This window comes from Miniopterus natalensis, chromosome X (assembly GCF_054644295.1).
Source record: "Miniopterus natalensis isolate mMinNat1 chromosome X, mMinNat1.hap1, whole genome shotgun sequence".
Classification (NCBI taxonomy): domain Eukaryota; kingdom Metazoa; phylum Chordata; class Mammalia; order Chiroptera; family Miniopteridae; genus Miniopterus; species Miniopterus natalensis.
The window spans coordinates 7090755-7115745 of record NC_142103.1 but is presented as its reverse complement, the minus strand read 5'-3'; the positions used below and the strand labels follow the sequence as shown (position 1 = coordinate 7115745).

Here is a 24991-nt window from a genome sequence, read left to right as displayed (position 1 = left end):
TGTTGTCAGGAACTTTGCTGAATCTCATGAGTGGGCAGTAACTGCTGGCTCCATTGATGCAGGGCTTCCTTCCCCTTTTGACTCACTGTTCTAAATGCTATACAGATGGTGATGATAGCAACTATGCAGGGTGCTAGTAAACATGGATTCATGCAAAGAGTACCCTCTGCAAGAAGTTTAATGTCCCCTTAGGTCCAAGGGCACAATCTCATTAAGTTCTGGAAAGGATGGTGGGGCAGTCTCCAAGCTTTAGGAATATAATGGGATCTTTTCTGTCCAGGCAACTCTCTCTTCCGGGCTTAGCTCTTTCATTCTTTTTAGTGACCATTCTACACTCACCTTTTCCTTCTTTCATTAGCTTAAGGATGCACCTAATAGTGTAAATACTATCCACAAAAATTCCAACCCAGCCATCACCTCTCCTCCTTTTTCAGGCATCTAGTATATTTTGGTTGTTACTCATTAAAAGTATATCTTTTTTTAAAAAGTGTATCTAGCTGAATAGGGGCATTAGCTGATTAATACTGACTAGAGAGAAGCACCTCAGAAAAAATGTCAGACCAGAAGGCTACTATTCAGACCATCATGAACAGGCTTAAAAACTCCATGAATTAGGGATGCTTAAAATCTGGACAAGTAGACAATTGTTATAAAAAAGTAACTAGTGCCCTGGCTGAGTGGCTCTGTTGGTTGGAGCATCATCCTGTACACCAAAAGGTTGCAGGTTTTATTCCTGGTCAGAGCACATGCCTAGATTGTGGGTTTGATCCCCACATCGATGTTTCTCTCTCTCTCTTTCACTCCCTTCCTCTCTCTAAAAAATCAATTAAAAAAACATATAATCCTCGAGTGAGGATTAAAAAAAAAATTAAATAACTCTCAGAAAGATGAAGGAAGAATGTTCCAAATGTTTATGGACCATCTATGTGGCCCGTCAGTGTTAGGCATGCTCACGTCTCATTTAATCCTTACAGCAGCCCTGAGAAGAAGGAATATCTCCATTTTACAAAACTGAAAACAGGCTTGGGGAAGTCTCTTGATGAAAAAAATATCTGAAGATATCTATTTCAAAAACAGTGAACATTGGCCATCTGAGTAATTTGGTAACAATGTTTTGTTTAATGTTCAAATTTAGTATGAAACAACACACAACTTTCATAAAAAGGTAAAATTTTATGAATCAACATATAGAAAGCCTGGTCAACATCTTAAACTAGGATCAGATGTAGGTATAAATCCATGTCTTCCAACTTCCCTGCAGTTCCTTTGACATCACATTGCTTTTCAGAAGATAATTGCTGAGGCCAATGGGGAAGGAAGAAAAACCACTGACATCAAAAAAGTTTGAGTCTGACCTAGCTCTCACTGGGATCATCATTCTAAGCCACAGGCCTTACTTACTTTGCTCTGACACTTCTGGACCTTTCCTCCTGATATGTGCATTGAGGATATGGGGCCACAGGGCTCTCCTTGCATTTCACAGTAGTTCACAAAATCTCACGACCTTCCTGCAAAGCATCCAGGTGTATGTGGTTGTGTTGAACTGCTGTAATAATGGGCCTCCCTTTAGGCCCTGGAGCAGTGTGGCACCAATTTGAAAGCCTCCAGTCTACAAAGTTAAAGTTAAAAAAGGGCCATTAACCACTGCTCTGTGCTTTCTACAGATAAACCTGAATGAGGGCCCAGACTGCCTCCTTCACCATTTAATTCCATATACCTCAGTGTTGACAGGATCAACAGGAGAGATAACAAATGCTTGCAAGGTCCCTAGGTCTGTGTTGATATTAGGCCTTCACTTGAGGCTTGGAATTCCTTGACAGAAAACATTGCAGTAGTGGGTGTTCAGGGGAGAAGCAACTAGAATGGGTGTACTTCTCCCAGGGAAAACTGTGAATCCTCTCTTACTGTTCCAGAATAAAGTTCCCTGAGCCCTGGGCTTGGTTGTTTATCCAGACAGAATAATAGCCATAGACACTCTAATTTTGTAATACTCTCTGAGCTCCCTGAGAACCTGAATATTCTTACTTTCCATCTCTCCTGAGAAAGAATGAGAGTAGGACTAATGGCCATCATACATTAGCTGAGCACCTGATACCAACCTGAAGAATTTAAATCACAGAGGGTTGGGAAGGTAACTATACAGATATATAGATAAATAACTATAGATATATGATTGCTATATTTTCATTCTTTTATTTATAAAGTACCCATTATGCATCAGTCTTGTGCTATGCACTGAAGATGCAATGCTGGGTAAGAGAGACAGCTTAGATTCCTTTATGTGAAGCATGATATGTATCCCTCCCAAATTTTGTTGACAGAATCCTATCCTTTAAGTGCCTCATAATTTTATATTTTTTCATTGCCTCTAGGGTAAAGCTCCATATGGTGACTTTCTTCACACTACAGATTCTGGACATGATTCCCTTCTCCCATGGAGCTTCTGGTGTCTAAGAAGGCTTGACCGCCTGCTGAAGTTTCTCCTACATATGCTACAGGAAAAAGGCTGCTCACCTGTGTGGGTTCTTTGGTGTTTAATAAGGTGGGAGTTCTGAATGAATCTTTTTCCACATTCATGACATTTAAAGGGCTTCTCTCCTGTGTGAATTCTTAGGTGTGTGTGTAGATTTGTGTTATGACTGAAGCTTTTTCCACACCATGAGCATCTATATGGTTTTATTCCTTGGTGTGCCATTAAGTGCTTATTTAAATCTGAACTCCATCTAAACCTCTTATCACACTGTTGACATTTATAGGGTTTCTCTTCAGTATGAATTCTCTGATGCTTAATTAGGTCAGAGCTGACTCTGAAGCCTTTCCCACATTCCTGACATTTAAATGGTTTCTCTCCTTCATGGCCTTTCCTGTGAAGATCCATACGTTTTGGAAGCTCTTGTTTACAAGTTGAAAGTTTCTTTCTCTTCTTCCCCAGAAAAGCTCGAGGCCGTTTCCATACCCTGTGTGTACCACCATGATTTTCTTTGCCTGTTGTTTTCTGGGCAACTTTCATTCTGGCCTTTCTTAATACTTTGCATCCTGATGTTTGTATTTCTAATGTAGAAGTAGATATAGGTGGGTCATTTCCAGTGTCATTTTTGAGCTTTAACCCTGTTGGAATACACAGAAGAATCAGAACACACAAAAAATTACCCATCAGGCTAAGAACCAAAAAATAAATAAAAATTTAAAAATCACAACTTGAGTGAGAAAAGGCAATTTGACAAAAATTAAATCAGACTTGAATTCAAAAAACAGAAAAATCCGCCCAGCCGGGTGTGGCTCAGCGGATGAGTGTTGACCTAGGATCCAGGTGATCAGGGTTCGATTCCCGGTCAGGGCACATGCCCGGGTTGTGGGTTCGATCAATGACTTTCTCATCATTGATGTTTCTATCTCTCTCTCCCTCTCCTTTCCTCTCTCTGAGATCAATAAAGATATGTTAAAAAAAAAAAAAAAAAAAGGTTTAATTTAAAAAAACCAAAAAAACAGAAAAATCTAAAACCAGAAAATCTAAAAATACATGAAATTAAACAATACTTCTAAATAGTCCATGGTTTAAAGAGAAAGTTTCAAAGGAAATTGAAAAATACATAGTTGAGCTCTGGCCAGTGTTGCTCAGTGGTTGGAGCATTGGCCCATGCACTGAAGGGTCTCAGGTTATAGTCCCAGTGAAGGGCACATACCTGGGTTGCAGGTTCTATCCCAGCTCCATGTGGGAGGCAACCAACAGATGTGTCTCTCTTACATTGATGTCCCTCCCTCTTTCTCCCTCCCCCCTCTTCCACTCTCTCTAGAAAAATCAATGGAAAAAATATCCTTGGGTGAGGATTAACAATAGCAAAAATACATAGTTGAATGAAAATGAAATGACAATATATCAACATATGTGGAATGAAGCTAAAGAAGCTCGGAGGAAAATGTATAGCCTGAAATGCTTACAATAGAAAAGGGGAAAGGTCTCAAATCACTAATCTAAGTTTCTACTCCAAGAAACTAGAAAAAAGTAAAACCCAAACCAAGTTGAAGGAAGCAAATAATAAATATCAAAGCAGAAATCACAATCAAACAAAGCTTTTTCTTAAAAAAAAAAATTAAATTGATAAACCTCTATCACGACTGACAAAAATAAAAGGAAAGGAGACACAAATCACCAATATCAAAAATAAAATTGGGTATATCACTACACATTCTGCAGCAATTAAAAAAATAATATGGAAGTACTATAAACAATTTTATGTTCATAAATTTAAAAAGTTAGGAAAAAATGGACCAGTTCCTCAAAAACTATAAACTATCATAAATCAAGCAATATGAGAGAGATAATCTGAATAGCACTATTACCATTAAAGAAATTGAATTCAGAATTAAAAAGCTTCCAGGAAAAAAAAAAAAAAAAAGAAATCTCCAAGTCCGTATGGTGTTACCGGAAGATTCTACCAAAAATTTAAAGAATTAACACCAATTTTAAGCAATCTCTTCCAGAAAAGAGAAGAGGAAATACTACCCAACTCATATTACAAGGCCAGCAAAATCATACAAAGACAATACACTAAAAAAGAAAACTACAGACTAACATCTCCCATGAACTTAAATGCAAAGATCCTCACCAAAATACTGGTAAACTGAATGTAACAATATGTAATGATTATATACCATGATCACGTAGGATTTACTGCAGGTATGCTAAGCTGGTTCAGCATATGAAATTGGTCAACATAACCCACCATATCAATAAGCTTTGAAAGATCATAACCCTATCAACTGACAAAATATTTGACAAATCCCACATCCACTTATGATAAAAACACTAAGAAACATAGAAATTATATAGACTTGACAGACTATCAACAAAAACCCCTGTACTAACATCATGGATAATAGTGAAAGACTTAATGTTTTCATGAAGATTAGAAACAAGGCAAGGATGTGTACTCTCATCACTCTTATTCAACATAGTACTGGAAGTTGGGGCTATTGCAATAATGTAAGTCAAAGAAATAAAAGTACTCACCTCATCATACAAACACATAAAAATACAACTAAACCACAGAACAACCATCATTCAGAATCATTTGAAATCTGGCTGAATGTAAGTCCTACAACTAGGGAATGAAGAATAAGCCACATCAAGACTGATAGGATAGGCTGGACCCACACCCATGTGTGCCAGATAAAAATCAGGAGGGAGGGATATCTTGACTGCAGAGGTACCCCCTGAGGAGCAAGGAGTCCTAGCCCCACACCAGGTTCCCCATCTCAGGGTTCCAGTGCCAAGAAGAGAAGTTCCCATAACTTCTAGCTGTAAAAACCAAGGGGTATGGAGACTGAGGGAGATAGAGGGCTGCTAGAGTCCCAAGTAGTTCATATTAAAAGGACCTGTGCATGGACTTACTCAGACTAACTCCCTCTAAGCTAAAGTGCTAGGGCAATATCTTGAAAGGCACCAGAGACATACAGGAAGGAACTGAATTGTCTCATTCAGGTGAGAGCAGGGCGGAGGAGGCAGTTTTCTCTCAGACAGAAATGCTGGCAGAGGCTACTGCTCCTTTAATGAGCCCTCCCCACACAGAGCTGTCAGGTGGGTGCCATATCTGAGACCCCATCAACCTGGTTCACACTGTTTGCCCTGCCCTGGTGATTCCCACTTTACCCAACTTTCAGGCCCACCCAAGCTATTTCCAGAGGCTTTTCCTTATGAATGGCTTGTCTGGCTCATGCTTTAGATTGTCCTGAAATCTCTCAAACAAGCAGCATCTGGCCTCACGGTGTCCTGTACCTCTCGTTAAATGGCCACAGGCCTAGCACCAGCAGCAGCTGGCCTAGGTTCGCAGATTGGCTTCTCCTGGGCACCTCCAAACCCAGCACAATTAACAGCCATCTGCAGGTCGCTTTGTAGTTCATGCTGGGTGGCTCCTGGCAGAACACAGGCAGTGGCTGATCTGGTCTGCACCTCCCGGAAGGCCCCAGAGCCAGCAAAGCCAGTGGATAGCTTGAGACGACATTGAAGCATCACCACCCAACCACTTCCACAAGTGACACACTCAAAGGGTGAACTCAGTGGGCACTAGAGCCCCGCTGAAGTAAGTCCAGCTCCGTGGACTGGGCCCCTGCAGAGCTGGTCCTCCATGGTGGTCAGAGGTTGGTGGGCAGTGGTCGCAGGAGGCACACTGGGGTGCCACAAGAAATTTTAAAACATGCAGTACCTGACTATTTAGTCAGGGAGGGGCACTGACCTCTTTTCCCTTAGATTGTCAAATAAAAAAATGACAACAGCCAACACAACAATAGCCATCTGGTGTAAATGAATCAAAATTATACCTATTTTTTTTGTCAGATCAGCAAAAAATATATTTTTTGGTGTGCGGCAGAATTTTAGTAATTAGTTTATGTGCCATGAGATGAAAAAGGCTGAAAATCACTGTTCCAGGTGATCTGGATATGCCTTTTTTCCCCCCCCATACCGTCAAGTTGAGAACCAACCAGCTACTGGAACACAAGGACTCCCTCACAGGAGTGCATTTTCCATAAACTGAGGACATAACAGATTATTCAACTTCTACACAAAGGAAAGGAAGAAGTTTTACCTAGAGAGATGACAGTCTCATAGTTTTCTTGCATTACTTCATTGTAGAGGATCTTCTGAGTATGGGACAGTAATTTCCATTCTTCTTCGGAAAAATATACGGCCACATCCTCAAATGCCAACAAACTCTAAAGAAGAGAATGGGTTTTAGTTCAGTACTTGCCACTACAGAAGTCATACTAGCACTCATTTCTGAATTACACAGTAGGCCAGTCACTGAAGTAAAGTATATAAAATTTAGGAAGGGAAAGTGAGTGGCAGAAAAGCAAGCAAGCAAAGAGATTGGTAAACAAGCTTGGGAGGTGCCCAATACCCACTGTTCCAAGTCTAGTGACTTAAAGGACATCTGAGGCTAACTGGGCTCAGAGTACCTGCCAGGCACTGTGGGTCTTGGGAAGCAGAGAAAAGCACAGACAAGGTCACATTCAGGCTGCCTGAAAATTCTGGAATGTACAGCTCACCTGGGATTCAGGCAAGAGTCTCTCAGATGCCATCTTCCAGCTTTGGATGCTTTTCCGTTCAGAAAAGGCTAGAATCTGGTGAGCAGGCACAGCTGTGGGTGGAAAAGAGCCAGAAAATTTCTGTTTATGAATATCCTCAGCTGATTTGTAAAGTATAGAACATCCTTCAGTAAAGATGGTTTACTTTCTCTCTCACGCGCGTGAGTGGCCTTCTCATGGTAAATACGACCCAAATATCCACCACGCCATAGAACTGGTTCTCCAGTTGACTAGTTCTCCAGATTTCATGAGAGAAATTAATAAAAGGAAATTCACTATTTTCTCCTGTCATAAAATAAGTGGTTCATTGGGCTGGCAAGAATTAGAGGTGTTTGAAAGTGAAAGACTCAAGTCCTCAAGTGTGTGTTAGGAAATGTGGGACGTTTCTATTATTATTTTTTCTTTGTGCACAATTGTCTTCCTCTTTTGCCAATGACAGTTCACTTCTAATTTCTCCTCTAATTTACAAGGGTGAGATGACTTCTCTGGTCCCTATTCCATTTTCTTCTCTCAAATTTCTAAGGTCCATGATGTGAATACCAGGGTTCCGTGGTTTGGCTATTTCTGTACCCCAGACTGATCTGCCCTTCACCCACTGTTGGCCTATTGTACTCGCACCTGAGAGACATCCTATCTGCTAGCATGGCTGGGCACCTGGAAAATTCCTATGATATTCCAGCTGAATCAATTACTATCACAGCTCCCAGAAGAGAATTATTATGAAGCTCCTCACCTCTTTCACATACAGGCTGGGTTTCTTTGTGAGTTTTCCAGCCCAGCTGTTCTTGTAGTACCTGGTATGTATTCCAACATTCTTTCTGGAACACACCCATTGCTTGGGGCTCTGCTGGCTTCCGCTTAAAGCCTGGGGCCTCTGCTGTTCCTCCCAAGAGCACTGCCTCCTTTGCCAGGTCATGGACTGTGACCTAGAAATAATCCCCATCATTAGCACAGAACTTATTTGCAGTTTTAGGTGGTGGTGGAGGGACAAACAAGAGTAGAACCCAGATGTGGGGTATGTGTGACGTTAAAGGAAGTACTAAAAAACTGTAAAGGTATTGTGCTACCCTTTTCTCACAAAGAACTATATACATCACCTGGGAAAATTAGGGTGAAATTTTAAAAAGCTGTGACTGCTGCCAGCCTCCGTCCTTCCACATACAGCCATAGCTCAGGCCACTAGCAGACTGGGGGCAGGCTGCCTGTTCTCATGCTGCCTTCACTGGCTTGTTTCCTTGACTTAGACCCTTGCCTTAATGGATTTCTATCTTTTAGTTTTATCTAAAAAATAAGGCATTGAAAAAAAAAGGTTTTCTTTTTTGTCAGATTTTCTAGGGATGCTTTGGGGTGGGAGGGAGACTGGGAAAAGTTCAGCTGTAACCTCCCTCCACATAATTCAGTTCTGGTAAGACACAAAAATATGTCCTGCCCTGTGTTCAAGGCGGACTCCTAAGGAAAGGAAGTGTGCTACCATATCCCCAGGGCATTCCTTGGTTCCCCACTCACCAGCAAAGCCAAGGACAGATCATTAAAGGAGGACAATGGAGGCTCTTTTCCTAGCCCAGAGATGTGTATTCCCACTGCAGAGGGTACTACCCCTCAGCATCTTGATTCGCTCCACTTCTCTTTTGGCATTTTTCTTCTTTCCATATCCTTGTTTCCCATGTTTTCCTATTTCTTTTCCTCCTCTGAAGTCTCCCCAGTTGTTTGATTTATACTTTTGTTTGCTACTCTCTCTCTCCTTTGACCTCTAAGTGCTATCTGAGTTGTGTGTTTTTTCCAGATTTTTTTCCCCTTTCCCAACTCTTTCTTGCCATTTATTTCTCTGTTTCTAAGAAATCAAGTCCTATCTCCTTGGCCATGCCAGAGTAGGCCCACCACACTCAAAATGCTTTGGCCCTACAGAGGGCAAAATGCATTTCTTTTTGCTAAGGCCAGGAAAGACCACTAGGAGCTCGGAAACCTGTAGACTATTACCTCATATCTGTGATTTCAGCTCCCACCTAATTGTCCTAAAGGAACAATGGAAGAGTAACCTAACCAGACTCATTCCCCAATTAACACCCCCCCCACCCACAAACATATTCACCTTTATCCTATTTCACTGTATGTGTAAGGAATCTTTTTTCTCACCTCATTACTTATTCCACCAGGTTGTCTCTGAAAGCGTTCCACTAGGGCCACGACCTCTTTGATGCTCTGTGGATGATACTTCTGCACCCAGTTCTGAATATCCCTGGGCAGAATGGTCAGGAACTGCTCCAGCACCAGCAGTTCCAAGATCTGTTCTTTTGAGTGGATCTCTGGCCTTAGCCACTGATGGCATAATTCCTGAAGTTGGTTGACAGCCTCAAGTGGCCCAGGTGCTTCAAGGTAACAGAAGCCCCGGAAGTGCTGGCGAGCGCTCTCAGGACCAAGACTGTCCATCTGTGGGCTGGATTTCTTACTGTGATTGGAGCTCTCTTTCATAGACCCCTTAGTCTCCCACAAAGAATCCATGTGTGGGTATAAGCATGCATTCACATTTGCTCTAGGAACAGTTTTTCTCCTATGTGTGAAGTCCTCCTGGTGCCACCTTTGACAACTGAGGCCTTGTCAGGTTTGGTACAAAACCAATGAGTGGATCCTCTCCCCAAGGGCACTGAGGGAAGAGAGGGAAAAAGTGCACATCAAGATGACAGCCACATGACACATATTTATTTGCTATTTATAATTATCAGAGAAGAATGAACAGAAAAGTTCCTGTCCTGCTTCCTCCTTAAAATCAATTGCCAAGTATTTAGGACACTCATGACAGCAGATTACTTCAGAGTATATGCTTCTCTTCTTTTCTGTTACTCAACTTTGAAACAAAGCACAGCTCAGAGAATACAGATGTCAACTGATAACTTTTTGCTAAAAGGTTGAGGAAAAATTGGTAGGTGAAAAAAACTGGCACCCGTTTGCTAAAAGGATCTCTGAGACTATTTAATATTTAATCTGTGTGCTTCCTGTCCCATCTTCACAAATACAGGATATTTGAGATTCTCTAAATTTTAATAGATCATTCCAGTTTTTTGTCTTTAGTCAGGGGGAAGATAACTTCTATGCCCCTTCACTCTCTTATGAAGACTGAAACCTTTACTTCATGGAACATTTGATAGTCTCCTTTCCATTGCATTAACACTGGCAGGAGAACTGAGACAGGAAGAGCAGAAAAGAAGTAATCAGGGGAAAAGTAACCTTATTCCTCTCAGCAAATATCCCCTGACTAAGCAACCAGATGTCCACAACATTTTTTGTTGGTTCTTTTGGGGAAGACTTATAAAGGACACTGTGCAAATGTGCACCTGTGTATTAAATTTCTTGCTTACTTGCTGAAAAAACTTCCATTTGTTTATAAGATAGCCAAATGACAGATTGTCAAAAAGGAAAGAAATGGTGTTAGTTAAACTTCTTGAGACAGGAAGGGTCTAGTAAAGGTAGCCCTTCTCCTGACTTTACATTTTTCAGGGTCATTACAGATCTTTAAGCAAGGCTGAGGATAGCCTTGAAAGTCTGATTTTCGCTGAGGTGATCCAGCAAAAAGAACAACCAATTTCTTTCGAGGTATTCAAAGAAATGGTTGGTTCTTTGCTGCTTATCCAGGCTGAGGAGGTACAGGAACACCTCCTGTATTTTCATATCAGCAGAAGCTGTAATGACCTTTCCTCCAGCGATATCATCGTAAGCTAGCAGAAACCGGAAAGTTTTGCTGGGTGCTGCGGTAGAACAGCACTGCCCCATCCCCCACCACTAATTCGCTACACCTTCTGGATCCCCTGGGTGAAATTAGCACACGGAGTCAAAGACATTGCTTCAGAAGGTTAGATGTGGAAACAGGAGCCTGAACACCGGCCTTGCTGAGAAAAATGTCCCGCCTGGTCTCAGTCTGACTGAAGCCTGGCAATGATGCCACCGCGAACTGGGGCAGGCTACTTCCCTTGCACTCCCGCCCCCTCACCGCACTCAGGCAGCAACTGGCATGTGCAGTCCTTATCTATGGGGCTGTCCAAACCAAATGCGAAAGGAAAATCGGGCTCCTCGATTACCTTCACGATGCTCTGGCCGGGGTGGATGCCACTTCCCTCTTCCTCGCTTGACTGAAGTCGTCACGCCTCCCGGCTGCTCAGGGAAGGAAGCGCCCTGCGCCTGCGCCTGCGCCGCTGCAGAGGCGGGGTCTGGAAGCGGGGTTGGGAGGACAAGAAGCCCGGCGAAAGTTGCGCTAAGACTCGTAAGCCAGGGTCCTTGGAAGATCAGTCTCCCACCTGACCCCTCTGTCTCCCCGAGACTGTACCCCGACTCTCCATTTTGGGGTCGCGGTCTGTGGACCTGGCTCCAACCGGAAAAGGAAGACGCATTTCCGGTGGCTTTGTGACAGCCACGCCCAGCCATCTATCTTCCTTCTTCCACCTGTGCTGTCTCAGCCCAGCCCGCCAGGAACAGTCCCCCGGGTCCTTTCCAACCAGGAGGAACTGGCCTTCTGCTCTGGTTTAGCCCCTGATGCAAAGAAAGAGTTAATGTCATCGGGTCTCCAGGCCCCCTGGAGGCTTAGAGGAGCCCTGAAAGCCACCTATCGCCTAAGAGTGATGTAGACTACTGACAAGGGGTGCCCCGGTCTTCATCTCTTTATTTATTTTTTTGTTAATCCTCACCCGAGGATATTTTTTCCATTGATTTTAGAGAGAGTGGAGGGGAGGGAGTGAAGAAGGGGGAGAAAACAGACAGACAGACAGACAGACAGACAGACAGACAGACATTGGCTGCCCCCCTCCCACACAGCCCGGTTGGGGGCCTGGATCAACTTGCAATCCAGGTAGTGCCCTGGACTGGGAATGAACCCACGACCCTTCCCTGCATAGGCCAACACTCTAACCACTGAGCCACACCAGCCAGGGCTCCATATCTCGGTCTTGAGCAAAGTGTTGCTCCTCCAGATTATTCCTGCGTTGCTTTCTGGCTGCTGGCGGCCCTTTCTAAAGGGAACCTCACCTGGTGAGGGCCACCACCCCAAAAACTGTCACTAGGCTTGTCGGGAGTCTCCTTGAATAAGAGGCAGTTGGGTCCTGCTCAGGTCCCTTGCTAGATCAGGAACCACAGTCCTTTATGTTTTTAAAACCCTTTTCTGGTTCATTGGCATGTCCTTCTCAACTATTATTATTTTATTATTGTTAGCTAGGTTTAACCTCATTGTTAGATGGCTAGGTACAGAAACTAGGGTATAGAAACTCACCAGATGCCCAGCCGGACGTGGCTCAGCGGTTGAGCATCGACCTAGGATCCAGGGCATCGGGGTTCCATTCCCAGTCAGGGCACATGCCTGGGTTGCGGGCTCGATCCTCAGTCGGGGGTGTGAGGGAGGCAGCCGATCAATGACTCTCATCATTGATGTTTCTATCTCTCTCTCTCCGTCTCCTTTCCTCTCTCTGAAATGAATAAAGATATATAAAAAAGAAAAAAAGAAAAAAGAAACCAGAGCAGGAAGCCCCAGATGCCTAGCAAGGGGGGAAAACAAGAACCTTGTCCCCAGGGTAACCTATCCTCCCCTAGCATATCGCTCGCCATGCAGTTTAGACCCCTGAGCATTCTGCCCTAAAGAATACATCTAAACCTCAGTTGCATTTGAGCTCCAGGCCACGAAAAGCAGCAAAACCAGACAAGCGGTGCCTTGGCTGCCTCAGGACCAGCTACATTGACTAATGACCCCCTGCCCTGGCACTGACCAATCAGTGGATACCACGACACTGAAAGAGCACAGGTGGAAAGCTCATGAATATTCTCTGGAGACACTCCCCTGAGACCTCCCCTAAGATTACCACCTGCAAGAAAGATGTAAATATGCTCAGGACAAAGGACCCAATGGTTTTGTGTTGAGCCACTGGGTGAACAAAGTTGCAATTTTATGAGGTGGATAAGATTGGGGGAAAGAGCAGATGTTTGCAGAAAATTCAGGACATGTTAAATTTTAGAAATTTCGTACTTGGGGTACCTATGGGACATCCACGTCTGTAACTCAGTGTAGTTATAAAAATGGGAGTCATTAGCATTTATATGAATTGTAGAGTCTTAGGACTGATGTGTCAGTAGAGAAGAAGGTTAGGGACTGAGCCTTGGAGCACTCTAGTGTGTAGCCAATGGGGGAAGCTCTAGCAAAGGTGACTAGAAGGAGCCTCTCCAGGGGAAGATGGTGATGCCGAAGACAAGCAAAAACGTATTTCAAGAAGCATGGAGCAATTAAAGGGGCTCAAGTGCTAAGATGTTGGGTGGTGAGAGCATAGAAAACTGGCCATTGTATACCTGGTGGCCTGGTGGTTACTGGTAATCCTGAAAGCCATTTCAGGAGGATATAGTGGTTAAAAGCCTGAGCAGAGAAGGTTGAGGAGACAATAGGATATAAGAAAGTGAGTGTACATTATTCTGTCCATATTTTTTCCTATCTTGGTAGCAAAGAGATGAGAATAAAGGGGAGATTGGTCAAGGGAGATTTATTTATCTCGTTTTTTAGAGGATGGAATACCAGGGTGTATGCTTGTATGTTGACTCATTAGAGAGAGAAAAAAATTGTTGATGCAGGAAGAAGAGAAGCAATAGTGTTGGAGCAAAGTCCTCACATGCCCAGTATTTCTTGTGATGAGAACTCTTAGGATTTACTCTCTTAACGACTTTCCTATATATCACACAGCAGTGTTAACTATAGTCATCATGCAGTACATTACCTTCCTAGTATTTATCTTATAGCTGGAAGTTCTTACCTTTGGACCACCTTCCTCCAATATTAACTTATACATATTGGTTTGTTACTGTACTTACCACCTTGGTGTAGAATTTTCTGCTTAACTTTTAGCTTGTCTTCCTAACCTGTGATTTTCCTGAAGCCTGGGACTCTGCCACCCCCAGTACCTATGATGTTATCTAGAACATAATAGGCCCCCAAAGATTATTAAAGGACTGACTCACTGTGGGTGAGAGACAGTCTAGAAGAGAGGGAACACGATGGCAGGATTGAACCTTCTATGAGTTTAAATAGGTGGTCATGGACCTATAAGCTAAGAGGGCCTTCATTCCCTTTCCCTGAGCTGTTCCTCCAGTCTCCCAACTCCAGATGCTCAGGACACAGATCTGGCTGTCACACCCCCTCGTATGCAGTCAGTCATCAGATACAGTGGATTCAGCCTCTTAATTTCTCTCAAATCCTTCCCATCTGTTTCATCTGCACACCCCTGCCTGTACCTCAGCAGATTTTCTCATCTGCAGCAGACTCCTCACTAGTCTTCCCCTCCCCCATCTGTCTCCCCTAATCCGCAACCAGGAGCCAGAGTGAGCTTTCCAAAATGCACAACTCACCAGCACTTCTCAACTGGAGTCCATGGTATTTCATTGACTAGGGGATGAGGTTCCAACACCATCAGGTGGATTACTAGGCCCTCCATGACCTAGCCTCTGCCTAGCACTCTGGCTTTCCCTCCAACCACTCTGTGCTCCTCTCCTCAGGCCTTTGTATGAGATATCCCTGCACCTGGGAGGCTGTTCATAGCACACTTGCTTGAATCCATGTACAGGCTGGGAAAAGCATTCTCTTACCATCACAATTTTTGCTAAGGCCCAAAGGCCAAGGAAAAAAACCTCAAGTGGCAAGTACCCTGACATCCTAAACTTATCTTGAACCTCACCTCATACCATTTGTCAAAGAAATAAACTCCAGGTGAAATGCGATCTCAGTGTCTAAGGTGAAATAATACTACTTTAAAATGAAAATGTAGGAAATATGTTCATGATCTTGGGGTAGACAAAACATTGCTTCACCAGGATTCAAACAGCACTAACAATAAAGGGGGCAAATGATAAGTTGAGCTATGCAACACCTGGGATATTCTCTTCATCAAGGGACACCAATAAGTGAGTGAGACCACAAGCCAAGGAGTGGGAAAAGATATTTGTCATACATTTTGTCAGTATGTGGAGAAGGTGAATAGCTGTAAACCAAAGATACAACCATTCCTCTCTCCTAGGGTGTACCCTACAAATGGAACCCTTAGTCTCTACACTCATAGGACATAAGTCTTCAAGAAAACCTCAATAAACTTCAAAGCAGAAGTAGAATGAACCACATTTATTAATAACTTTGCATTATAACAAAAAATTGACAGGAAATTATCGACAATGTTCAACTCTTGGGGCAGAAAGGAAATCAAATGAAAACTGTAATAACAAACAACTGCAAAATCACAAATAGAACACTGCATAAGTATCGTGGCATGTGACCAAAGCTCGACTCAAAGTTTGTGGCCTTCAATGCTTTCATCATTTCAAAGAGCAGAGAAAGAAAATGCAGCATGTACTGGAAGTTCACTCCGGGGAGGGTCTCCACCCTTATATAATCCACTCATTCTCCCTAGTGCTTGTGTGGTGGGTACTGATCTCTGCCCTTCCGAGCACTTTATGAATTGGACATTTTCCCCTTGCCCCTATCTTTTGGAAGTGCTCCACATTTCAGAAATGGACTGTGCTCAAGGCTCAAATGATGCATCAACAGAGCAGTGGGCGCACAGGAGATTCTGACACGTGGTGTAAGAGGGAGTCAAGGGAAGTGCTCGTTGGCACTGTCAGGGAAACACCTGCCTGGTGCTCCAACTACTAGTCAGTGGCAATCAAACAGGGACAGCATATCCATTTCCACCTGGCTAAAATATTGCCCAGATACAGGTCAATTGAGCACATCCCCATCTATTGGAATACTGACCCTAGGTCTGAAAGGAGAGCTGACATTTATGTGCTCCTTACTCACTCCTATACTGTGGTTGGCTTGAAACAAACACATGTTCATCGTAAAGATTAAACAAGACTTGCCTAGACAGAAAAACATCATGTCTATGACAATGGCAAGAGTCAGTGAATACTCTGGAATTTCTGTGCCTTGGAAGATGGGTCTTAAACACAGCAAAATACACAGCTGTTCTTATAAATAAAGCTCAAACAAACCTGTTCTTCCAAGACAGCTTAGTGCAGGTTAAAGCTTTGATAGATTAGTGCCACTTTGTGTAGGAACTGTTTCCCTCAACAAATTCTCAAAGAATTCTTCTCTAAAGTGGTCAGCTTGGTGCATATTAAATCATGCCTTCCTTGGGAAGATTGTATGGCTTCTGCCCCGAATGGCTTCTGTAATGAAAAACAAGGCTCGATCTCTGTCTATAGCTTTTCCCACAATTCTCACACACAAATGGTCTCTCTGCAGTGTGTGACCCGTGGTGCAAATTAAGGTCTCTTTGTCGTCTAAATCTTTTCCCACAACTCTGACATTTATGGGGCTTTCCGTTTGTGTGGATTTTCAGGTGTTGTATAAATTGTTTTTTATTACAAAATCGCAACTTACACTCGGGGCAAGTGGATACTCCTTGACCAGAAGAGATTTTCTGGTGTTCTGAGAGGTGTGACTGCTGAGTGAATCGCTTCTCACACACGCTGCATTTATAGGGAGCCTCCCTTGTGTGAACTCGAAGATGCCTTTGTAGGTTTGACCTACGAAGGAACCTTTTCCCACAATCAGGGCACTCATGAGGGAGCTTTCCCAAATGAATTTTCAGGTGCCCCTTAAGTACCTTCTTAGAAACAAAACCCTTCCCACACTGAACACATTGGTGTGGCTTCTTTGGGGCACTCTTTTGCTCATGGGCCCTGGGGTTCCAAGGCTCTTCCTGGTTGGATCTCTCATCTCCCTCTCCCGGAGAGGGATTCTGATCATGGACAGGCAATGTGAGGTATCTGGGTAGCTGCTCTGTGGGAATTCCCAATGGATTGTTTGGCTCCTCGAGGTCTTCTGGAAAGTTGGGCTCAAGAAGTGCATTTCCATCTAAAGAAACAGAAAATGGATATACACTCTCCTCGTTTTTTCTGCTTTGACACATTTTCTCTGCCAATATCAAAATCAAGAGTATGGATAGAAACCGCAGATGTCACCATGTTCCAAGGGAAATGGAGAGCTAGGGACCGAGAAGGGTTACACTCAACGGCTAATGGTAAGACACAAACTTCCAGGTGCCATCCCCAACCTCTTTACAACCCTGGGAGTAAGGGTGAATCTTTCTTTAGTTTCTTCCCAGCAATCCATGAACCCTCACTTACCAATGTTGAAGTCAACAAATTGCAGTAGTTCTTCCAGTTCCTTGCAATCCTGTAGTTCCTTGGCCCAGGGCACTTCAAGTTCAGGCTTTGGTGGTGGGGATCCTGGCCATAGTAGAGACGGGAGGGAGGATAGTTTGAGTCAACACAGGTTTCTGCAGAGTGCAGGTCTCTTTCTCGGACACGTGGCCTCTCCACATCTGCCTACTACCTTCTCAACATTGCTTCACCTGGAGCCTCTGGCAAGGCCTTTGTGTTGTGCTTTTTTCATTTTTCAACGAAAAATAAGAATGAAACCCAAATGGCGGGGGGGGGGGGGGGGGGATCCTACTGTGCTCAGTTCAAAGCTATTTTCTTCCAATCTATGGAAGGGAAGCAATCAATTCTGGTGTGAAGTGAATGCACTGAATGAGCCCCACATCTGTTTGGGGGATGGAATTAGGTAGGTGAGGGCCAGAACGTGAATGGAATTAGGTAGGTGAGGGCCAGACCGTGAATTCAATCTTCCTAAAGTGTTGCCATACCAAAACTGAGAAGCACTGTCCTACTCACTGCCACCTGAAGAGAGAGGGAGGCCACAGTGGGGGTTAGGAATGGCTACTGGAATAATTTTGGTAGGACTGTCAGCCTAAGGACAAGCAGGAGGCGTCTCTACACTCACTGTCACCCTGTGTCTTACCACCCTCTCCTCAGTGAGAGCCTCTCTGGCTCCAGCCTCTTTCCACATGCCTTCCTCAGCTCCAGCCAAGTTTAAGGGTCTGCAGTAAAGTGTGGGTTGGAAATGGCTCATTTCAGACTGAAATACAGGGCAATGAATAAATATTAGACTTAGTAAAATGACATGAGCAAAGTTAGTTTGGCTAATGTTAATGTGAAGGAACATTTAACTTTTAGGACATTGTACCAAAGCATAGGAAGGCAACTAAAATACCTTATTTTCTATTTTCATAAAGAAAAGACCATATGTTTCAAACGAAGAGAATTTAAAGTACAACTCTTCATTTTGTTTATGCTTGCATCTCAAAGGTAAGGTAGGGATGAGAGGGTATGAGCCCAGGTCAAATAAAACTGGATGTCATGGATCAAAGGACAGCAACCTTCAAGTGAAAGTGCGAGAAGTCTGGAAAGTGGGGGGTGGACAGCAGCACAGCCTTGGGGTGGCAGAAACCTGGAGGCCTGAATATCCCCATTAAGAGGGACGTGAACACAAGTTAAGAATGGCAGGATGTGTTCACATGCTGTTTCATGGACTTGATAGTCTTCAGGCTGTAGACTTCATCACAGATCACCAAGAAACCAACCCAGACACCTGCCCCTCAGGGAAAGGCAGCTAAAGACACAACTAGTCAAGGAATGAAGCAGCCCCGGAGGCAGGATCTAGCACCCAGGAGAACAAGGCCAGGAGTATCATCACCAGGCAGCTGCGTCTCATGGACTTACCACCAGTCCAGCTGCCCCTTTCTGTGCAGCACCAAACCAAAGAGGACTGAGAACTGTCACCTGACTCCCTCGCCCGGCACAGTACTCCTTGGTGCCAGCTTTCAAAGAGGCTGGCCCAAACTGGAGCTCCCTGGTGGTTGTTAACCTCACATGCTTCTTCACTGTCTACCAACCTCACCCCCACCCACCTCCCTCCTGTGTAACACTCAGATCTTTGTGGCTCAGGTGCACTCAGCCTTCACAGTCTGGACTCTCAAAGCCCTGCTCCTACCACTATCACTCACTAGTTTGCATTCCCCAACCTATGCTCACGCCCAGGTCAGCTAAGGGCAGTAACCATCCCCCTTTGACCCACCTCACACCCTTCTGACCTCAGTTCCCATCCTCTACTCATGCATTCAATAAAATACTGTCATAAATGCTGAATGAACTGGACACTGTTTCACAAGATTTTCACAGACGTCAGCCCACCTTCTGTCTGCCAACACGGGGAAAACAGCCACGGCGCTCATTACAAGGCAAGCCTGTGAGTGGAGGCGAGCAGACACTAGCACTCATAGGCTGTAGTGGGACGGTAAGTTGGTACAGTAATTTTGGAGGACATTCGGCCATGTCTATTAAAGTTTGAGATGTATATGCCCCCTAACCAATTGTTCCTAGCCTAGATATTTGTCCTGCTGACACATGCCCATGGAAAGATGCTCACTGTGTTTTATAGCTTGGCCCCAGGGCACTTTGGTCAACATTGAATGTCAGTCAGAAGTCATGCCTCGATGCCTACTTCAGTTGGCAGGGCTCTTCTCTTTACCCTCAAACGCCACAGTAACCAGTCCAGAGGTTGTGCTGGAAATGAGCCTAAGTTAAGGGCATGAAAGAGCCCTCTTTGTATTGGGCCCCAGATTGTTCATTTTTCACTCCCGGCTGGGACTCCTTACTCAAAAGCCTGCAGGCGCCAAACTCAAATTCTCACATATCCAATTACTTAAAAATTAGCCCCCAGAAGCAGATTTTTAGCCATTTAGAGCCGACCTCCTTTCCACAGCTAAGAAAATATCACCCCACAGCTGCTAGCCACTGAAAAGTTGGAGCCTTCTGGTTATATGACCCCAAATTGCTGTTGCCCTTTGGAATTCTCTGACCTATAGACTCCCAGTGTGCTACTGGGCTATGACATCACCAAGACAGGTAAGCCCCCGCCTCCCCCCCCCCCCCAACCCTTGCTCCCTGGGGAGTTCCCTTGTCCTCCCCTTCCGACCCCTGGCTTCCCTCACAAGCACACCTGACAAAGAGTTGCCCAACAAAGCTTGTGTGTGCTACTGCCAACTCCTGGTCATATCTCCTTCCTAGATCAGCCCGCAGATCCCTTGGACCCTCTGCAAGTGGTAAGGAGGATGAGACTTTGGGGATCAGGAGGTAGACATGGAGACCTCCCAGTCAGTAGGACAAAGCATAGTGTATCATTTTAATCTGTGATGAGAAAGGGGTACTTTCCTCTCCTCCTAATGGATATATTTTACTTGTTACATCATTCTATCTCTCCCTTGTTAAATATACTGGACTTTCCTGTGCTTTAGAGAAGGATGTATTCAAATCAAGAGCAATAGTGCTGCTCAGCATCATATATGATCTCTGTACCTGGCACTGTTGCTAAGAGAAGAATATTCACATGGGAATGTTCTACGGGAACTCATACGCAGAAAGATGTATAATTCAACCCACTGGCTAGGTTCTGACACTTGTTGCAGGCATACACACAGAGATACAGATTTTTAAAAACTTGTTAACGCATCAGAGATGTAGGTAAGGTAAAGAATGGGATATTAATGGCAATATTTTATGTAGTTTGGCTTCGACCTTAATGGATATACATATGTCCTTTTGGGTTTTTCCTCCTGGTCACCGCTATGGAAAACAAGACAGAGTCCATGTCCCTACATGCCCAGCACTTGCTAGAGCAAGCTACAAAACTTGTTACCAGGATGAAATGAATAAATGCGGAAAGCAAGACAAATTCGTGACCAAACAACCACACTGTGACAGTATGAGATGAATTCCATGTGGGTGGTGGCATTGCACAGATCACATATGGTCCTACTCTTGGTCCCCTGGAAAGGACCAAGCCATCTTTTCCAGGGAGAGGGTGGGGTCTCACACGTACTCTTCCCCATTGCCTGCCAGACACTCAGAGAAGAGAGGTGGCACTTGGAATGGAAATCACAAGAGAGAGGGTAAAACCATAGGTAAGCACCAGAGCTAGAATTTCTATTGGCTTCAAGAGCAAATGGGTCCAAGTGTCAAGGATACCCATTCTCATGCACTTAGACAGGACACAGAAAGCAAGGATCCCAGGCAAGGTACCTGAAAGCTTAACAGATTTTTGAATTCATATATAACAATCTTTTCTAATATGATATCTCCCAGGGTCTGCCCAGAGAACCTTGTGCTTTCTCCCTCTATAAAATCCTGCCAAGTCCTCGACCACCCTCGAGACTTCCATGAACTTCTAGGAGACTTTCTTCCCCGGGACTTTCTCCCCCTGAGCTAACTCCTGTATTGCCTGCAGCAGTGGTTCTCAAAGGGCAGTATGTTCAGCACTCACCTAGAGAGCTTGTTTAAAATGCACCGCAGGTGATCCTGATACGGAGAATCTGCTTACCACGCTTGGAGAAACGCTGTTCTATCCATAAAAATGGATAGGATAGGTATTTGTTTTACTGGCACAAGCAATTAAATCCTCTTAAAGGATCTGGAGTGAGTATATTAATAAAGTACCATGTTTGAATGTGGTTCTTATGTTATAAGAGCAACTGAGGCCCTTGGGACCCACAACACCACAGATTCCACGGATAAAAATTGGCTGGGGAGATTAATCTTCATTCATACTACCCAAACTCTCATCCATTTCCTGTATAACATTCTGAGTCAAAGCCTCCTTCCTGAGCAGGCTTATTAATTAGCTTAAGGGATTTTGAATCCTGTTCGATCCAATACTGGGCTTTGTGTCCAGATATTCCCCAAGAGACACTCCCTCCTACTACTCTTTATAAGAGCGATCCATTTTCATCCAGTATTCGGTGTTTCTAACCAACCCCAACCCTGGACAGCTCCTGAGCTCTCAAAATAGAAATCAAGGAAAAGAAATAAAACCCTTGCCTTACCAGGGTCCAGAAAGGACTGGCCTTCCCCAGCAGCATTGGGGCTCAGCTCCTGTAGAGTCCAGGCCTCTGCCAGTGGGTCCTCAGGGTCAGGTTCCATTGCTTGCAGTGGGGGTACCTCCAGGTGGACGTTTAAGGATATGTCTGCCATGTCAACTGTTGCCAAATCTGCCAAGAGCTTTTCCTGACTATCCATCTGGAGGAAATGCCAGAACACATCACTCTAAAGTCTATCTAGACCAGCAGTGCCCAGTAGCAACATAACGCAAGCCACCCAAGTCATTTAAAATTTTCCAGTGCTCATATGAAAAATAAAAGAAATAGGTAAAGTCGATCTTAATAATATGCATTATTTAACCCAATACATCTAAAATATCATAATTTCAAAATGTAATCAGTATGAAGAATTATTAGTGAAGTATTTCACCTACTTTATTTTTCACCTTAAGTCTTCTGAATGGGGTGTGCATTTCATACTTACAGCATATCCCAATTTGGACTAGCCACATTTCTAGTGCTCAAGAGCCACCCTTGGCTGGTGCCTACCATGCTGGCAATGCAGAATGAGACTGCACAAAGACAAAATTTCATGTGGTAAGCCAAACAAGGAAGGGAAACTATAAACTCATTCTACCCTAGGGGCAGGAAACTTTGGAAGAGTCCTGTTCATGCAGGCTAACTGCAGAGCCCCATCTACACCCAAGCCTCCAGTGCCCCTAATGCCCAACTGGAAGCACTTTCTCTCATCCCCAAAGATGCTGCCCTGTGCTCGGCTATGGCATGGCCTCAAAAACTTTTACTTGGTGGTTCTGAACTGAGGGCATGGCCACCGCCCCAGAAGGGTGCTTTGCATATGATGTCAGGTGATGGCTTTCAGAACTAGTGGGCGGAGATGGGAGTATAGATAATTCTGGGTAGCTCATTTTGTTAGAGAGTCATCCCGATGAGCTAAGGTTGCGGGTTTGATCCTGGTTAGGGCACATACAAGAATCAACCAATGAATGCATAAAGAAGTGGAACAACAAATCAATGTTTCTTTCTCTCTCTCTCAAATCTATAACTAAAAGAAAATAATTTAGTGGGCGGGGATGGGAGTATAGATAATGCACAGAACACAGAATTGTTCCAGGTCCCCACCAACTTTCATGTAGGTAAAAAGAACCTGTCAAGACTCTCGCCTTGTTGGTCATATAATCACAAAATATTTTTGTATATTTTAGCAAAACTATAATTTTCTAGGTGAGCGCTACTTTGGAAATCAAAGTCACGGTGATGTAAAGTACAGCATAGGAAATATTGTCAATAATATTGTAATAACCATGCATGGTGTCGTGTGGGTACTGGATGTTATCAGGGGGAACACTTTGCAATGTATATGATCATCTAACCACTATGCTATAGACCTGAAACTAATAGAAAATAATACTGAATGTAAGATTTGACTTTGGGCGGTGGGCACACAATGCAATATACAGATCATGCATGTGTCATAGAAATGGACACTTGAAAGCTATATGACCCTATTGACCGGTGTCACTCAATAACTTTAATTTTTTTTAAAAAGAAAAAAGTTTAAAAAAAGTTTTTTTTTTAAAAGAAAGGCTATACTACCAATTGCTCAGATTCACCAAGGTTTTTTCCCATCTTGGAAAATCACACGACCAGCAGCACCACTGCTCATAGTGTTTGAGCTGTATCAGTCTGAATTACTGCCTGTCGCCTTCACAGTGAGTCTGTGCAGAGGGGCAAGCATCTGACGACTTCATGAGGCCTTCTGGTGCACTCAAGCCCAGACGTGTGCACGTTGAAACATTTTCTTAGTTTATAATAAACTACCTTCCTATTCCTTTATATTCCTTCTAGAGTCTACTTGACTCAGACTTGACCAATTTTGCTTGCAAAGAGTTACGTAGTAAATATTTTAGGCTTTGTGTGCCACATTCTGTCTGTCACTAACTCTCCTCCTTCCTCTTTTTTAAAACAATATTTTAACAGGTCAAATCCATTATTAGCTTACAGGGTATACCAAACAGGCTGTGGGTGGATCTGGTCTGCAGACCCTAAAGTGTAATACTGGTGATTTTTGAGGAATGACTGTAGGTAGGTTATGGGGTAGGTTATGTATGAATTTCATTTAAGTATATTTACTGGGGCATTAGGAAATATTTGTTACAGAAGGGGAATTGGCTATGATGAGGTTGAAAACCACTGACCCATATGTTTTCTCCAGCAGAAGAGAGCCATGAAAACAACTGTGGAGAAATCTTGGCCTGAAGAATGACACAGACACAAAAGTCTGATCCAATACCACCTGCCTCTGATACCCCTTTGGTCTAGTTACCAAGATCCCAAACTCTTTTCTCACCTGTGTCTCCAGTGTCTCAGGTTTGGTCTGTAAGTCTTCTAGGAGTGACACAACTTGTGTCTCCGGTGTCTCAGGTTTGGTCTGTAAGTCTTCTAATAGTGACACAGCTCTTGTCTCCGGTGTCTCAGGTTTGGTCTGTAAGTCTTCTAACTGTGACACAATGCTTTCTGTAGTCTCTGGGCATTGCTCTGTCACCCAGGTCTCTAGCTCCTGGGGTATAACTGTTAGGTATTGTTCCAACGTTAGAAGCTCCATCATCTGTGACTTAGAACGAATCTTTGGCTTCAGCCACTCAGAGCAAAGCTCCAGGAGTTTGTTGAAAACTTCACGAGGCCCAGCTGCTTCTTTGTACTGGAACTGCCTGAAGCACTGACGGAAGACTTCAGATTCTTTATCACAATCTTGAAACACCAAGCCCAGATTCAAGGAGGCCTGGATTGCAAAACTGAGGGCAGTATCCATTACCCCCTTCCCTCAGCATACAATTGACCTGGCATCTGAAGTCTCAGGTTCCAATTTGTTTCTTTGTGTATTTCCTGGGTGTAGACACCTACAGCTGAGGAAAGGGCAAATGAGAAAGAACCAGGGGTGGTTACCAGAGGACCTCATCTCCCTTATTTGCTTGCCTTTCAGCAAAGCCCTAAAGTCACAGGTTGTAATCTTTAGGGAAGTTTTTAAAATCTGATGAAAATGTTCCGGGACTTCTTTAAGAAGAAAGAAAGAAAAAGAAGATCAGTTATAAAGAATAAAATAGCAATAAATGCATACCCATCAATAATCACTTCAAATGTAAATGGTTTCAATGTTCCAATCA

General features: G+C 43.8%; 2 protein-coding genes across 2 annotated transcripts; both read right to left on the bottom strand.

Annotated features, from left to right (window-relative positions):
* Nucleotides 1–2177: 2177 nt before the first annotated feature.
* On the bottom strand, nucleotides 2178–11359 carry ZNF75D (zinc finger protein 75D). The gene is made up of 6 exons (XM_016224113.2): nucleotides 11154–11359; nucleotides 9217–9724; nucleotides 7817–8009; nucleotides 7045–7136; nucleotides 6585–6711; nucleotides 2178–3108 (listed from the first exon to the last, which is right to left on the bottom strand). The coding sequence occupies exons 2-6, from the start codon at nucleotides 9580–9582 to the stop codon at nucleotides 2399–2401; spliced, it is 1488 nt and encodes a 495-aa protein (XP_016079599.1). The 5' UTR covers nucleotides 9583–9724; nucleotides 11154–11359; the 3' UTR covers nucleotides 2178–2398.
* A 4846-nt stretch (nucleotides 11360–16205) lies between these two features.
* Nucleotides 16206–24621, bottom strand: LOC107545976 (zinc finger protein 449-like; the record flags this gene model as incomplete). The annotated part of the gene is made up of 5 exons (XM_087829440.1): nucleotides 16206–16948; nucleotides 17221–17322; nucleotides 21816–22008; nucleotides 24026–24082; nucleotides 24286–24621. Coding segments are annotated over 5 exons (1431 nt in total), but the record flags the coding sequence as incomplete, so codon positions are not given.
* Nucleotides 24622–24991: the final 370 nt, after the last annotated feature.

Coding starts and splice junctions, on each gene's coding strand:
- ZNF75D (XM_016224113.2), bottom strand. CDS start 9,582: ATGGATTCTTTGTGGGAGACTAAGGGGTCTATGAAAGAGAGCTCCAAT. Junction 7,137..7,816: donor CCAGCCTGTATGTGAAAGAG/GTGAGGAGCTTC, acceptor TTCCACCCACAG/CTGTGCCTGCTCACCAGATT. Junction 3,109..6,584: donor TGAGACTGTCATCTCTCTAG/GTAAAACTTCTT, acceptor GTATTCCAACAG/GGTTAAAGCTCAAAAATGAC.